Source organism: Phyllostomus hastatus, unplaced genomic scaffold, assembly GCF_019186645.2.
Source record: "Phyllostomus hastatus isolate PE091 unplaced genomic scaffold, TTU_PhHast_1.1 phas_scaffold_55, whole genome shotgun sequence".
Lineage (NCBI taxonomy): Eukaryota > Metazoa > Chordata > Mammalia > Chiroptera > Phyllostomidae > Phyllostomus > Phyllostomus hastatus.
The window spans coordinates 140,734-154,325 of record NW_025334035.1 but is presented as its reverse complement, the minus strand read 5'-3'; the positions used below and the strand labels follow the sequence as shown (position 1 = coordinate 154,325).

Genomic DNA, 13,592 nt, shown 5'->3' with positions numbered 1-13,592 from the left:
GTTTTTATTATAAGGATATCATTACACCACTGTAATAGTGAAATATTGAAAAAGCATAAGACTTTATCAAAAAGAGAATGTTTGTACAACTTCACAGTATAGGGCTCTATGAGGTTAAAAATGAAGTTCTATTTGTAGTAATAAGAGATTTCCTAGACATATTGTTTCATGAAAAAGGGAAACTGCAGAATAATATGCAGAGAATGATACTAGTTATGCTTCCAAACCATGGAAGAATGATGGGGGCAGAGATTGAGAGAAAGAAAAGTATTGAACTAATAACTAGAATGGGAGTGGAGGTTGGGTTGGGCAATAGTCGAGGAGAATTTTATGTTTATTTTTATTTTTTATATATTTTTTACCATGAAAATCATGGATGGTGGGGGAAGGAAATAGGGAGAGAGAGAGAGACAGGGATAAGGATATAGATAGATAGATAGATAGATAGATAGATAGATAGATAGATAGATAGATAGATGAACATTGGTGTGAGAGAGAAACATCCATCAGTTGCCTCTTATACACACCCTGACCAAGGACTGAACTGGCAATCTAGGTATGTTCCCTGATCCGGGATCGACCCTACAACATTTTGGTACAGGAGGACCCTCAACCAGCTGAGCCATCCATCCAGGGCAATAACTATATCTACACCTCTTGGGATGCAGCCTTCCATCTGAGCCCCCTTTTTAGGGCACCCTTTACTTCTTTGTTGCGAAGGCTATAGATAAAAGGGTTCAAGGTCGGTGTGACCACTGCATAGACAACGCTGGCCAGGCGGCTGTAGCGGGCTGAGTAGGCAGATGACGGCCGGAAATAGACGGAGAGGACAGAACCGAAGAAAAGCGACACCACTACCAGGTGGGCCCCGCAGGTGGAGAAGGCGCGGCGACGGCTGCCTGCAGATTTCATCCTTAGCACCGCAAGGAAGATTCGCCCATAGGAGAGAGACACAAGGAGCAGGGGGGTCAGCACCACAGCCAGGCCCTCGGAGAAGATGGCAGCCTCTGGGGCTGACGTGTCAGAAGTCGCCAAACTCAGCATCACTGGCATGTCACAAAAAAAGTGGCGCACAAGAGCGGAGCGTGGATAGGAGAGTGCAGAGATGAGCAGCGTGTGGAGCAACGAGTGGAGGTGGGACAGGGCCCAGGACGCAGCGACCAGCATTGTGCAGCGCCAGGGTGTCATGACCGCGGCATAGTGCAGGGGCCGGCAGACAGCCACCGCGCGGTCGTGGGACATGGCTGCCAGGAGGTAGCTCTCGGTGATGCCCAGGGCCACGAAGAAGTACAGCTGGGCAAAGCACCCAGGGAAGGACATGGCCTGGCCTGGGTGAAGCAGGCTGGCCAGCAGTCTGGGGACAGTGACCGTCGTAAAACAGACGTCCACGAGGCTCAGGTGACCCAAGAAGTAATACATGGGGGATTGGAGAGCCCTGTCGGACCTCACCACCACCACCATGCTCAGGTTGCCCAGTGCGTTGAGCAGATAGATGCTAAGGAAGAGCAGGAAGAGCAGTGGGTGGGTGTCGGGGCTATCTATCAGGCCCAGGAGGAGGAACTTGGGGGTGGAGGAGAGGTTGGCCAGGGCCATGGGGTGACCAGACAGGTGGCGATGCTGAGGGGTGAGATGAGGCAGCAGGCCTAAATTCTGGCATCTCTAGGTAGACTTCTGCATATTGGTGTTTCATGTAATATTTAAAAATTTCTGCTTCCTAAACATGGCTTGAAAACCACATTGCTCACCCAATAATCCTAATTGTATGAAGAAATTGAATCTCAGAAGGGTGTCTTAGGGTAGTGGGTGCTCTCCAGCTTTGGAGTAGATCAGACCAGATTGAGTCCAGGCTCTGCCACTCAGGAAGTTTGACCTCTCTGAGCCTCAGTTTCTTCTTTCAATTAGAAAAATACTGGTAGTATCCCTGGAGTTGGTTGTGAGGATAAAGTAGATAATAAATTAAAAATAGGTAGCATAGTATCTAGCATTAATAAGCATGAAGTCTATCTATCTATCTATCTATCTATCTATCTATCTATCTATCTATCTATCATCTTCTGTCATTATCATTTGCTTAATCAAACAAGGATTCAGGGGCAGAATTGGGACCCAGGCCATCTGAACACCCCTTGAAGCTTCCTCACAGAGCACCTTGCTGCATCCACTTATTCACCACATATAATGTACTAGCTCAAGAACCAGCAAATCTTTTCTGTAAAGGATCGTATAGTAAATATTTTAGATTTGTGGGTCTTATGGTCTCTGTTGCAGTTAGCTACTCAACTCTGCTGTTATGGCATGAAAATAGCTACAATATATGTAAATGAATGGCCATGGATATGTTGCAATAAAACTTCATTCACAAAAAAGATAGGAGGCCAGACTTGGGCTTTGTGCCATAGTTTGGTGACTCTTGTACTAGGTATGTGGGAAATAGAGAGATGAGTGAGCCTTAGCTTTTACTGGCAAACAGTTCGACCTACTGTAGCTAGCAGAGTGTTTCGTACTTTACTAGTTTTATGAACTAATTTGGAGTAAATTATCCTGCCAGGAGAAGTTTGGGAAGAATTCAAAGATTTGAACTGGTTTTTAGAGAACAAACAGGGTTTCACCCAGCAGTCAGTTTGGGTGGGAAGCGCAGGGCATCCAGACCCCTGGCAAGGGATTGTGTGGGGTTATTGTTAGAGGCATGGAATGAAGGTCAAACATCTACACATGACACTGGACAAGGTTTGTATATGCTCTGACCTTGTTGGCAGAAACCTTAGTGTCCCAAGTGACTTCAGTTATGTTGGAAACAATGCACTTATTTTGTCTCCCACTCAATTGCTTCCTTAAAACATACACTTTCCTTCCATTGCTCCACAGCTTCTAGAAATGTTCTATTAGTAGCCTAGCCTGTTCCTGCTTTGCCAGGAAAGAGGGCCAAGTTTCAGTGAAATCCCAGAGCACACAAAGTCAGCTCGCTGCTGTTAGCAGGGAGGCTCCATGCAGGAAGGAGCTGCATCTCACTATCTTGCCAAGTGATGTATCCAAAAAATTTATCCAGTAAATATTTGTTGAGTGAAGCTTTTAAAGAGCAATGAGTGAAAACAGAGGTAAAGGGAGGGTGGAAATGAGGAGATTATGGGCCAATCACAGTGTCCACTCCTGTTGCTTTCGAGAGGCCCCTGATAAACCCTATTTTTAATTTTTCTATTTCTTTATCACTGTTTCCCATTGGGTGGCATGATTTCATCTGCTTATGCCAACCCTACCTCACCCCTACTCCAACATAGTCTGTTGTGTTGAAGAGCCAGCTTTTCCCCTCTCCAATCCATTCTCTTTCAAGGTGCAGGGTTCTCCTCTAAAGAGCCCCTGACCTCCTCTCCCCACCACAATGGGTAGCTGTGTGACACAGAGGAAACAGCATGGCTTTGGGAGCAGAGCCAGCTGTTTTATAATCCTGACTGGCTGTGTGAACATGGACTTCTCTTCATTTAATTTCCATCTCCTCATCTATAAAATGGGGGTTGTTCCTCTCTTACAGGGTTGCCATTAAGATTAAATAAGGCAGTGTATGTATAACCATGTAGCAGAGAATGAATGCTCAGTATACATTAATTCCCTTTCCCTCAACTTCTAATGGCTTCTTCTGGTTTCCTGATGCTACCAGAGGCAATCTGGTCAGTCCACTGTTGGAGGGCTGTAGCTACACATCTAGTTCTACAAGATCTGGGACTTCTCAGAGTCAGGGGGCTCTGCAAAGGAGAACCCTGCACCCAGTTTTGCCCACTCGGTGCTATACATCAATTCTGCTTTCTTTGCAGCTATTTACAGAGTGGTCAAAAGAATTCATCCTGAATCTAGTAAGTCTTATTTTCTCCAACTGAAACACCCCTGGTGCCTTATACTCTTTCTGATAAAACCTAATTTCAGGTTATTCTTTGCTGTGGTCACCCTCTGCTTTGTCAGCATTTTTCTTTATTGGACACTGGGCTGTAGCTGGATCAGGCTGTGTGGAGTTTGTAGGTGGTAGTATAACATCTCAAAACTACATTTTATATTTGTTTATTGAATGCCTGCTTTGGCTTTGGCATTGTGTTGGTCTCTAGGACCAAAAAGGTAGGCTAGCTGTTGTCCTTGACCTCCAGCCAAACACAATGTAATATGCACAACACTATCTCTATAAACAAAGAATGAGCAATTTCCTCTGCTTGGCTGATTGGGGGAAGATTCCCAGAAGAGGTGAGATTTGAACTGGGGTTGGAAGAATGCATAGGAGACCACCAGTTAGGGACTTGGGAGTGAGAAGGGCATTTCAGGCAGGGGGAGAGAATGGGAAGGCAGAGGATGATGGTTTGTGGGTGGGGACAGCTAAAATGTGGCCTCTTCTTCCCTACACTGTGAGGCAGAATGGAGTGGGGTGGGAAGAGACAGGACACAAGAAGAGAAGACACAGAGGAATGTTGGCTTTTCTCACCTGAAGGGCAGCATGTCAGGCCTCACCTCTGTCTGTATAGTCTGTGGGATGGTCTCCTTTCAGACTAGAAGTCCCAGGTCTTGAGGACGGATATGTTGTCTTCTCCCAGAGACTTCAGTGTGTTTCTTGTAGGCTGGGGCTGACAGCCTTAGAGAAGGAGAAAGCCAGAGCTGTAAAGCCCTAGGAATTCTGAGACGTGCTTCTTCCACTTAGCTGAACTGCTCTGCCAGGCTGCCCAGTGCCAATCTGGTACAGTGCAAACTGCTAAGTGTGGCATCTGAAGATTTCCATCATTGTTCCCAGCTTTCTTCTTCAGACTTAGCTCTAAGGGTTAGCTCCCTCAGCCAGCTGTATTCTTCTCTCCTTACCCTGCCAGAGAGACTGGGTGGATTAGAGGGAATGAGGGGTCTGGAAACTCATACTTGGGATGGACAACCCTCAATGCGGTGACCATCTGGGCTGGCCCACTGTGCTCAGGGAATGCTATCACTCCTCAACCTCCTTCTGCCCAACAGGGGCAAGGCTGGTTAAAGATCACACAGCCAGGGATCCCTGGTCTCTTCCCCCTCACTGTACCTTTGCTGAACTGCAACCATCACCCTTAAAACTGTGACTTCACTCTGATTCCTCTGCTCAGGGTAGAGCTCTTTTCTGGTCCCACTGTGAGCAGAGCAGTGAGTGGAGCTGGGGACCTAGGTGCCTAATCTTCCAGCATGGACCTCCAGAGTTCTGTCTTAGCCCAGGCCCGTCTCAGCCCCAGAGGCCCCATCTAACTCAGAAGTCAAGGGATGGAAAGGGGGCTGGAGTTGCTGGCAGATTCACCCCAGGATAGCAGGATCAGGGGATACTTGTGGAGTTACTCCTGATGGGCTACGGGCATCCTGTTCTTCATCATCCCCTGGCCCAGATCAGATTTGCCAGTATCTCAGCCCTGCCCAGTTGGTTCCCAGGCACGATGATTTCTCTTCCCTGTCCCGAAGACTTTTGACTGTCCTGTCCTCACTGGTCTGGCAGAGCAGACCTAATTCCCAGGCTAATCAATTTCTCCTGAGGGCAGTCTCTGCCCCGCCTCCCCGCCTCCCTCTCTCATCCACCTTTCCTCCTCCTGGTGTCTTAATGCTCGCAGAACTGGTAGCCACATCCCAGGGGACAAGCTTCTCCTGCTCCATTATTCATTCATTCATTTATTTGAAAACATTGTTCAGCATCCACGGGGCTCCTGGTCCTGCTGGGCTTCAAGGTGTACCAGAGAAGTCATGGAATGAGTGAGGCATTCAAGCGCTGACCAGCTGTGGGACCCTGGACAAGTCTCTTTTCCCTTCTGGGTCTCAGTTTCCTTACTAGTAAATGGAGAGAGATGAACTGACTGAGTCTGATGATGCCTTCATTGGAGGATGGAACATTCTGAGGGTGCACCCTGAATAATTAACATTCAGGGCAGAGAGAGACGGGACTCAGAATAGAAGCTGCACCCATGGTGTGGGTGTTTAGGGAGCACTTCTGGGAAGAACAGAGTTTAAGTGGAGCAGAAGGATGGAAGGAATTTGATATGGGGAGGGCAGTGTGGGAAAATCAAAGCATCTGGGAAGCACACTTTATGCAGAGGGGGCACAGAGAAGTATAAAAGAAGGAAAGGGCTGCCAGTACAAGTTTCCACTAGGGGAGAAGGTCCATCTGTCCACTTCCCTGGGACTCTGTTATCCCCCTGCCCTTTACCAGCTGTGAGACCTGGAGAAAAGTTACTGAAATAATCTGTACATCAGTGTCTCACCTGTAACATGGGAAAATAGTAGGACCTGCTGCACAGGGATGCTCCAAGGACCTGATGAGTTAGCAAATATAAAGCCCTTACACAGTACCCAGCACACAGCAAGCACTAGCTACATGTTGGCTGCTACTATTATTATCTGTGGCCATCCCCATTGTGCTTTTTAGGGTTTGTTCATTCACCCTTATGACCTGAATTTTTTTTTAAGAAACCACTTTGAGTCTTCCCATTCCCTTAATACACTTGATATGACACTGCACCAGTTACCAGTAAAGAGACACTATCTTGTAGACACACCATAAGTTATTTAATCACTATTGTTGAAGAAATTATTAAGGAAGTTATGTTAACTTGAGCCTTTTTTTTAAAAAATGGGATTTTTAAAATATATTTTTAAAAATAATTTTAAAATATATTTTATTGATTATGCTATTACAGTTGTCCTATTTTCCCCCTTCATTTCCCTCCACCCTGCACACCCCCTCACACCCACATTCCCCCCCACTTTAGTTCATGTCCATGTGTCATAAGTTCTTTAGCTTCTACATTTCCCATACTATTCTTACTCTCCCCCTGTCTATTTTCTACCTACCATCTATGCTACTTATTCTCTGTACCTTTTCCCCCTCTCTACTCCTCCCACTCCCCTGTTGCTAACCCTCTATGTGATCTGCATTTCTGTGGTTCTGTTCCTGTTCTAGTTGTTTCCTTAGTTTGTTTTTGTTTTTGTTTTAGGTGTGGTTGTTAAGAACTGTGAGTTTGCTGTCATTTTACTTTACATGTTTTTTATCTTCTTTTTCTTAGGTAAGTCCCTTTAACGTTTCATAAAATAAGGGCTTGATGATGATGAGCTCCTTTAACTTGACCTTGTCTGAGAAGCACTTTACCTGCCCTTCCATTCTATATGAAAGCTTTGCTGGATAGAGCAATCTTAGATGTAGGTCCTTGCCTTTCATGACTTGGAATACTTTCCAGCCCCTTCTTGCCTGCAAGGTCTCTTTTGAGGAATCAGCTGACAGTCTGATGGGAACTCCTTTGTAGGTTACTGTCTCCTTATCTCTTGCTGCTTCTAGGATTCTCTCCTTCATTTTTACCTTGGGTAATGCAATTATAATGTGCCTTGGTGTGTTCCTCCTTGGGTCCAACTTTTTTGGGACTCTCTGAGCTTCCTGGACTTCCTGGAAGTCTATTTCCTTTGCCAGATTGGGGAAGTTCTTTATTATTTGTTCAAATGACTTTTCCACTTGTTGCTCTTCCTCTTCCCCTTCTAGTACCCCTATAATTCGGATGTTGGAATGTTTAAAGATGTCCTAGAGGTTTCTAAGCCTCTCCTCATTTTCTTGAATTCTTGTTTCTTCCTTCTTTTCTGTTTGGTTGTTTCTTTCTTCCTTCTGGTCCACTCCATTGATTTGAGTCCCAGTTTTCTTCCCATCACTATTGGTTCCCTGTGCATTTTCCTTCATTTCACTTAGTGTAGCCTTCATTTTTTCATCTAATTTGTGACCAAATTCAGCCAATTCTGTGAGCATCCTGATCACCAGTGCTTTGAACTGTGCATCTGATAGGTTGGCTACCTCTTTGTCATTTAGTTGTATTTGCTAGTGAGCTTTGATTTGTTCTTCCGTTTGGGCCATTTTTTTTGTCTTGTTGTACCTGTTACGTATGAGGGGTGGAACCTTAGGTGTTCACCAGGGCAGGGCAACCCAGTTGCTGTGTTTTGGTGCTGTATGTGGGGGCAGGGTCTGAGAGGGAACAATGGCACCCGCTGTGCTCTCTGTTGGACTCCAGTCCCCTCCACCACTTCCCTCAAGCAATATGGGTCTTTCTGGTGCTGATTCCCAGGTGAGTGGGCTTGTGCACATTCTAGGACCCCGTGGGTCTCTCCAACGAGCTCTACTGTGAGGCTGGGAGTCTCTCTCTCTCTATATATATATATGCTTCAACCCCCACAGGTGTTTTCAATTGGTGCCCCAAGACTCTATTTCCCGGTGCTGGGACCCTGGGCTCTGTGGTCTGTCTCACTTCCCAGTTTCACCTGGTTTACCTGTGTGTGAATGTGGGACTGCCTTGTCAGCCAGCCACCTTGCACACAGTGCGTCGCTTCACAATCGCTGCCTTCCTGGGTCTGCCTGTTGCCAGCCCATGCCCAGGGTCTACTTGCCACTGCCTGAGCACCCAGGGTCTGCCTACTGCAGTCTTGTGCACCCAGGGTGCCTTGTGTGCCTGGTGCCACTGCTTTTTGTCCCACGACCCCTCTCTGCTCGGCCGTCCCACTCCATCCTGCCTACTGGTCTGGATGAATGTGTCTATTTTAACTCCTTGGTTGGCAGACTTCCATACAGTTCAATTTTCTATCAGTTCTGGTTGTTATTTTATTTCTAAATTGTTGTTGTTCTTATTTTGTTTGTGCGAGGAGGCACAGTGTGTCTACCTATGCCTCCATCTTGGCTAGAAGTCTTGAGCCTTTTCTTCTTCTGTCCAGCTTTTCTAAGACCCCAGAGAGAAAATCCAGGGTCAAAGAGGTGAACATTTCTGTAACTCCTGACAAATGTGGAGAAGGAATTCATCAAGCAAGCTTTTTGCTAATCACACTACTGTAAGCAATGGCTGAATGTGCCTTCTCCCTGCTGTGAAATACTATTATGATTTTTAGTATTAATTTTCTTTTCTTGATTTTTGGCTCTGTGAAAAATTAAATATTGCTTTAATTCCCTTTGATTGTTAAGTGCATTTCTCTACTAGCACATGAGTTGTAATTGTGCTCACCTGACTTTACCTGTCTGGTTCCTGCAAGGAACAGCCCATTCTTTTTTTCTTTTTATTTAATTCATTGGGGTGACACAAGTTAACAAGGTAATACAGGTTTCAGGCACACAATCCCACAACACATCATCTATACAGTGTACCATGTGTGCACCACCCAAGTCAGGTCTCCTTACACCACCTTTTATCTCCACTATACCCTCCTCCACAGTCCCCACCCCCTGCCTCCCCCTGGCAATCACCACACTGTTATCCATGTCCCTGAGTTTTTTCTCTTTTTTGATCAATCCTCCCACCCCTCTAGCCCACCATCCCCATCCCAACAGCTGTCAGCCTTGCTCTACCTTATAAGTCTGTTTCCATTTTGCTTGTTAGTTCAGTTTGTTCATTAGATTCCACATATGAGTTCTTATCTTTCTCTGACTGGCTTAATTCACTTAGCATGTTACTCTTGAGGCCCATCCATGCTGTCACAAAAGGTAATATTTCCTTCTTTTTTACAGCCAAGTTGTATTCCATTGTGTAAATGTATGACAGCTGTTTTATCTACTCATCTACTGATGGGCACTTGGGCTGCTTCTAAATCTTGACTATAGGAAATAATGTTGCAATGAACATAGGTGTGCATGTATTCTTTTGAATTAATGTCTTGGGTTTCTTCAGCCAACTCTTAATCAGGATCTTGGCCTGTCTTGGACTTTACATCTGAAAAGTAACAAACCATACAATAAGCCATTTAATGTCTGCACTTTTTCTTCAGTGTAAACCATTTAAAATGAGTTCTATATTAGTGTAGTTATAATTCTCAGACAAATAAGTAAGTACAAGATAAATATCATCAAGTTTCACATCAGTTTGAACTGCTTGTAGAATAACTTCCAGAGGTATACTATGCCACACAAACACAAGAAGAAGAGTATATAAATGTATATATACATATATCAAGTTGAAATGTAATAAATAAAAAAGTTTGAATAACTGTGATGTTCATATTTCCTTCTAAATTACCAAAGTGATAAATTATACTCTATGCACAATTATCAGAATGGTTTTGATGTAAAACTGTCAATCATTGAACTGAACCTACCTTAATTGAAGTTTCTAACACAGCACCAGAGGTACTTTTTGCTTACTCCTCTGCCTACGTAAAGCAACCCCTTTCCCTTTCTGAAGTTAAAGCACTCTTTTAAAAAATATTTTATTTATTAATTTTTAGATATAGTGGAAGGGAGGGATAAAGAGAGGGAGAGGAACATCAATGTGTGGTTACCTATTGTGCGCTCCCCCCGACCCCACTGGGATCTTGGCCCACAACCCAGGCATGTGGCCTGACTGGGACTCGAACCAGTGACCCTTTGGTTTGCAGGCCTGCACACAGTCCACTGAGACACACCAACCAGGCAGACCACTCTTCCAAATCTTCCTAAAGCTCTGCTTTTAGGCTGATAGTCCTCAGCAAAGCCCATAAATAAAAATCCTTCTAATATTTCCAAAGATTTCATTTCTTTTCATTGGCATTATTTATATCAGTACCTTGACTCAGTCCCTCCCTCCCTCTTCTCCTCCCTCCCTCCCTCCCTCCCTTCTTTCCTTCCTTTCTAACATCCACCTCTCTACCTGTCTTCTAGACTTCATTCTTCCTTGCCTCCCCCCTCAGATATACTTCAGTCTTCTTGTGAGGAGTGGGGAAAACATTTTCCTTTAGTCCATTTGAGGATGAGGTCAAAACAGAGAAAGGCAGTTTTAAGAGAAACAGAAACTGAGTTTTGGAGGCTTTGACCCCTTGGACTCTGAGAGGTTTCCTTCTCTAGATGGCAAAATGGCTGCTGCAGCAGCTGTTTCTATATACTGTATTTTGCTGTGTATAATGCACTCCCATGTACAATGCACACCCATGTTTTTGTGAGGATTATACATGGGATTATTATATCCATTGTTATGCCTATGGTATGTAATCATTATATCCATGTATAATGCACATCCTTATTTTTCCCTAAAAAATTTGGGCAAAAAATTGTGCACTATATATGGGGAGGCACAGACCCAATCTGGGTCCCATGCCCTTCCCTAAACCTATAACCTTGGAGGATGAGGATGCTGCTTGGCCATATCTGGAGCTGAGATGAAGCCCCACCCCAGACCCATGGATTAGAAGTCCATGAGAAACCCAAGGGAAATCAGTGTGGAACATTTGAGGGATTTGGGGACTGAGCAAGAAAAAAGATATCACCAGGAGGTGGCAGTAGCACACAAAAGCTTACTTTTGCAAAACTTCACTGTGTTTGCATGTAGGGTCATCCCTCACAAGAACAGACTGGACAGTAGCCACAAAGTTGCTACTCTAAAGGGTAAGAGGGCAAGGGAACTCCCAAGGGGGAGAGTAACCTTTATTTAAAAAATAATAGCATGTGTAAACATTTGAGTTTGATGTCAGCTGGCTTTTGAGCTAACAGGTCTCAGCCTGCAGTGAAGAAAGAATGGACAACCCAGGGGACAATACAGAGAGGTCGTATTTATCCCGTTTACATAAAAGGTTAGCAAAAGAAGCAGCAAAGTCAAGCAGCTCCAAATCAGGCTATAGGAGTATATGTGCTGAAATGACAAGATCTCCTACACATTGTTGAGTGAAAATAAAAAACAAAAGAACAAGGAGAGAACCATTATGATGTATTTTGCATCATGGGTTAGGATGAGAAAATGGCCCTAGACAAAGGAGGAACACGAACCTCTCCTTCTGCTCCTATGATTGTACAGGTTGCCAATGGTGATGGAAGAGAGTTTCCTTTGCTGACTGGTTACCTGAGCCAATCGTCAAGCAAAGGGGCTAGAAGGGAATGGACTCGTCTTCTGCTAAAGCATATGGGCTGCATCAGATTGGGTAAGGCATGAAGAAAATTGTATTACTGTTAAGAAAGGGAGATGAGCAATATTGCTACTGAGTGAGCTTTGGCCAAGTGAACTCTGTAGTGTCCCATCCAGTGCTGATAACTCCTGGAATACTCTCTCCCAACTCTTTCTTTATTCCATTTTCCTCATCTAGAACTGGAGTTATATAGTTTTCCTCATGACATGAAGTTGGAAGGCAGAGAGGAGCCATGGTTTCTCTCTTTCTTTTTTTAAAAAAAATCTATAATGCATGACAATGAAAGCTAGAAGAAGCACATTAAGAGCTTAGCATTCTGAAGTTCTGGTCAAGATGGAGGTGTAGGTAGAAACCTTTACTTCCTTGTGCAACCAAAAGGAGGATGACAACCAATCTAAAATCAATAAACAACAAGAAGTGCCAGAAAAATCAAACTGCATGGAACTCCAACAAACAAGGAATTAAAGAAAAAATCAACTAGAACAACTAGACTGGTAAGGTGGCAGACGGGGCCTGCAGCTCAGAAAAACCAAAGTGAGGCAGTGGGTTGCACTGGTGGGGCTGACTTGAGGGGAAACTGAGGCTCAGAGTTGACAGTGGACTACAGCAGTTGTTGCAATGGGACATACTCCCAGTCTCACAGGAGAGTCCATCAGAAAGTGTGCTAGAGATGAGCAGAGGAGCTGCATTGCTCCCTCTCTGGCCCATCTCCCGCAGGCAGTGCTGCAGTGCAGCAAAGAGGGTTGTCTTGCCCTGGTGAATACCTAAGGCCCCGTCCCCTTACAACTTACCAGGTGTGCCAAGACAAAGAAATTTGGCCCAAATGAAAGGACAGAGCAAAACCTCAGAAATAGAACTAAGGGATGAGGAGATAGCCAACCTATCTGATGGAAAATTTAAAAACTTGGTAATCAAAACGCTCACAGATCTGATTGAGCTTAGTTGAAATATGAAAAGACAAATGAAAGATACCAAAAATAAAATAAAGTAAAATATTCAGGGGACCAACAGTGACAGGAAGGAAACCAGGACTCAAAGCAATGATTTGGAATAAAAGGAAAAAATAAATATCCAACTGGAACAGAATTAAGAAACAAGAATTCAAAAAAGTGAAGAGAGTCTTACAAACCTCTGGGACAACCTGAAATGTTGTCCAATATCCAAACGTTTCAATATCCAAATTATAGGGGTGCCAGAAGGAGAACAACAACAACAAGAAACTGAAAACTTATTTGAACAAATAATGAAGGAAACCTTCCCTATTCTGATGAACAAAATAGACTTCCAGGAAGTCCAGGAAGCCCAGAGAGTCCCAAAGAGTTGGACCCAAAGAGGAACACACCAAGGCACATCATCATTAAGTTACCCATGATTAAAGATAAAGAGAGAATCCTAAAAGCAGCAAGAGAAAAGGAGAGAGTTACCTACAAAGGAATGCACATAAGGCTATCAGCTGATTTCTCACAAGAAACCTAACTGGCAAGAAGGGGCTGGAAAGAAGTACTTGAAGTCATGAAAGGCAAGGACCTACATCCAAGATTACTCTATCCAGCAAAGTTTTCATTTAGAATGGAAGGGTAAAGTGCTTCTCAGATAAGGTCAAGTTAAAGGAGTTCATCGTCACCAAGCCCTTATTATATGAAACGTTAAAGGGACTTATCCAAGAAAAAGAAGATAAAAACATGTACAGTAAAATGACAACAAACTCACAACTGTCAACAATGAACCTAAAATAAAAT

General features: G+C 44.3%; 1 protein-coding gene across 1 annotated transcript; it reads right to left on the bottom strand.

Annotated features, from left to right (window-relative positions):
* Window positions 1-648: 648 nt before the first annotated feature.
* On the bottom strand, window positions 649-1,593 carry LOC123809488 (olfactory receptor 1L4). Its single transcript, XM_045824689.1, has one exon. It carries the CDS (start codon window positions 1,591-1,593, stop codon window positions 649-651), a length of 945 nt encoding a protein of 314 aa, XP_045680645.1.
* Between the last annotated feature and the right edge of the window lie 11,999 nt (window positions 1,594-13,592).

Bases quoted from the DNA above. Each gene is read 5' to 3' on its own strand.
- LOC123809488 (XM_045824689.1), bottom strand. From the start codon at position 1,593: ATGGCCCTGGCCAACCTCTCCTCCACCCCCAAGTTCCTCCTCCTGGGC.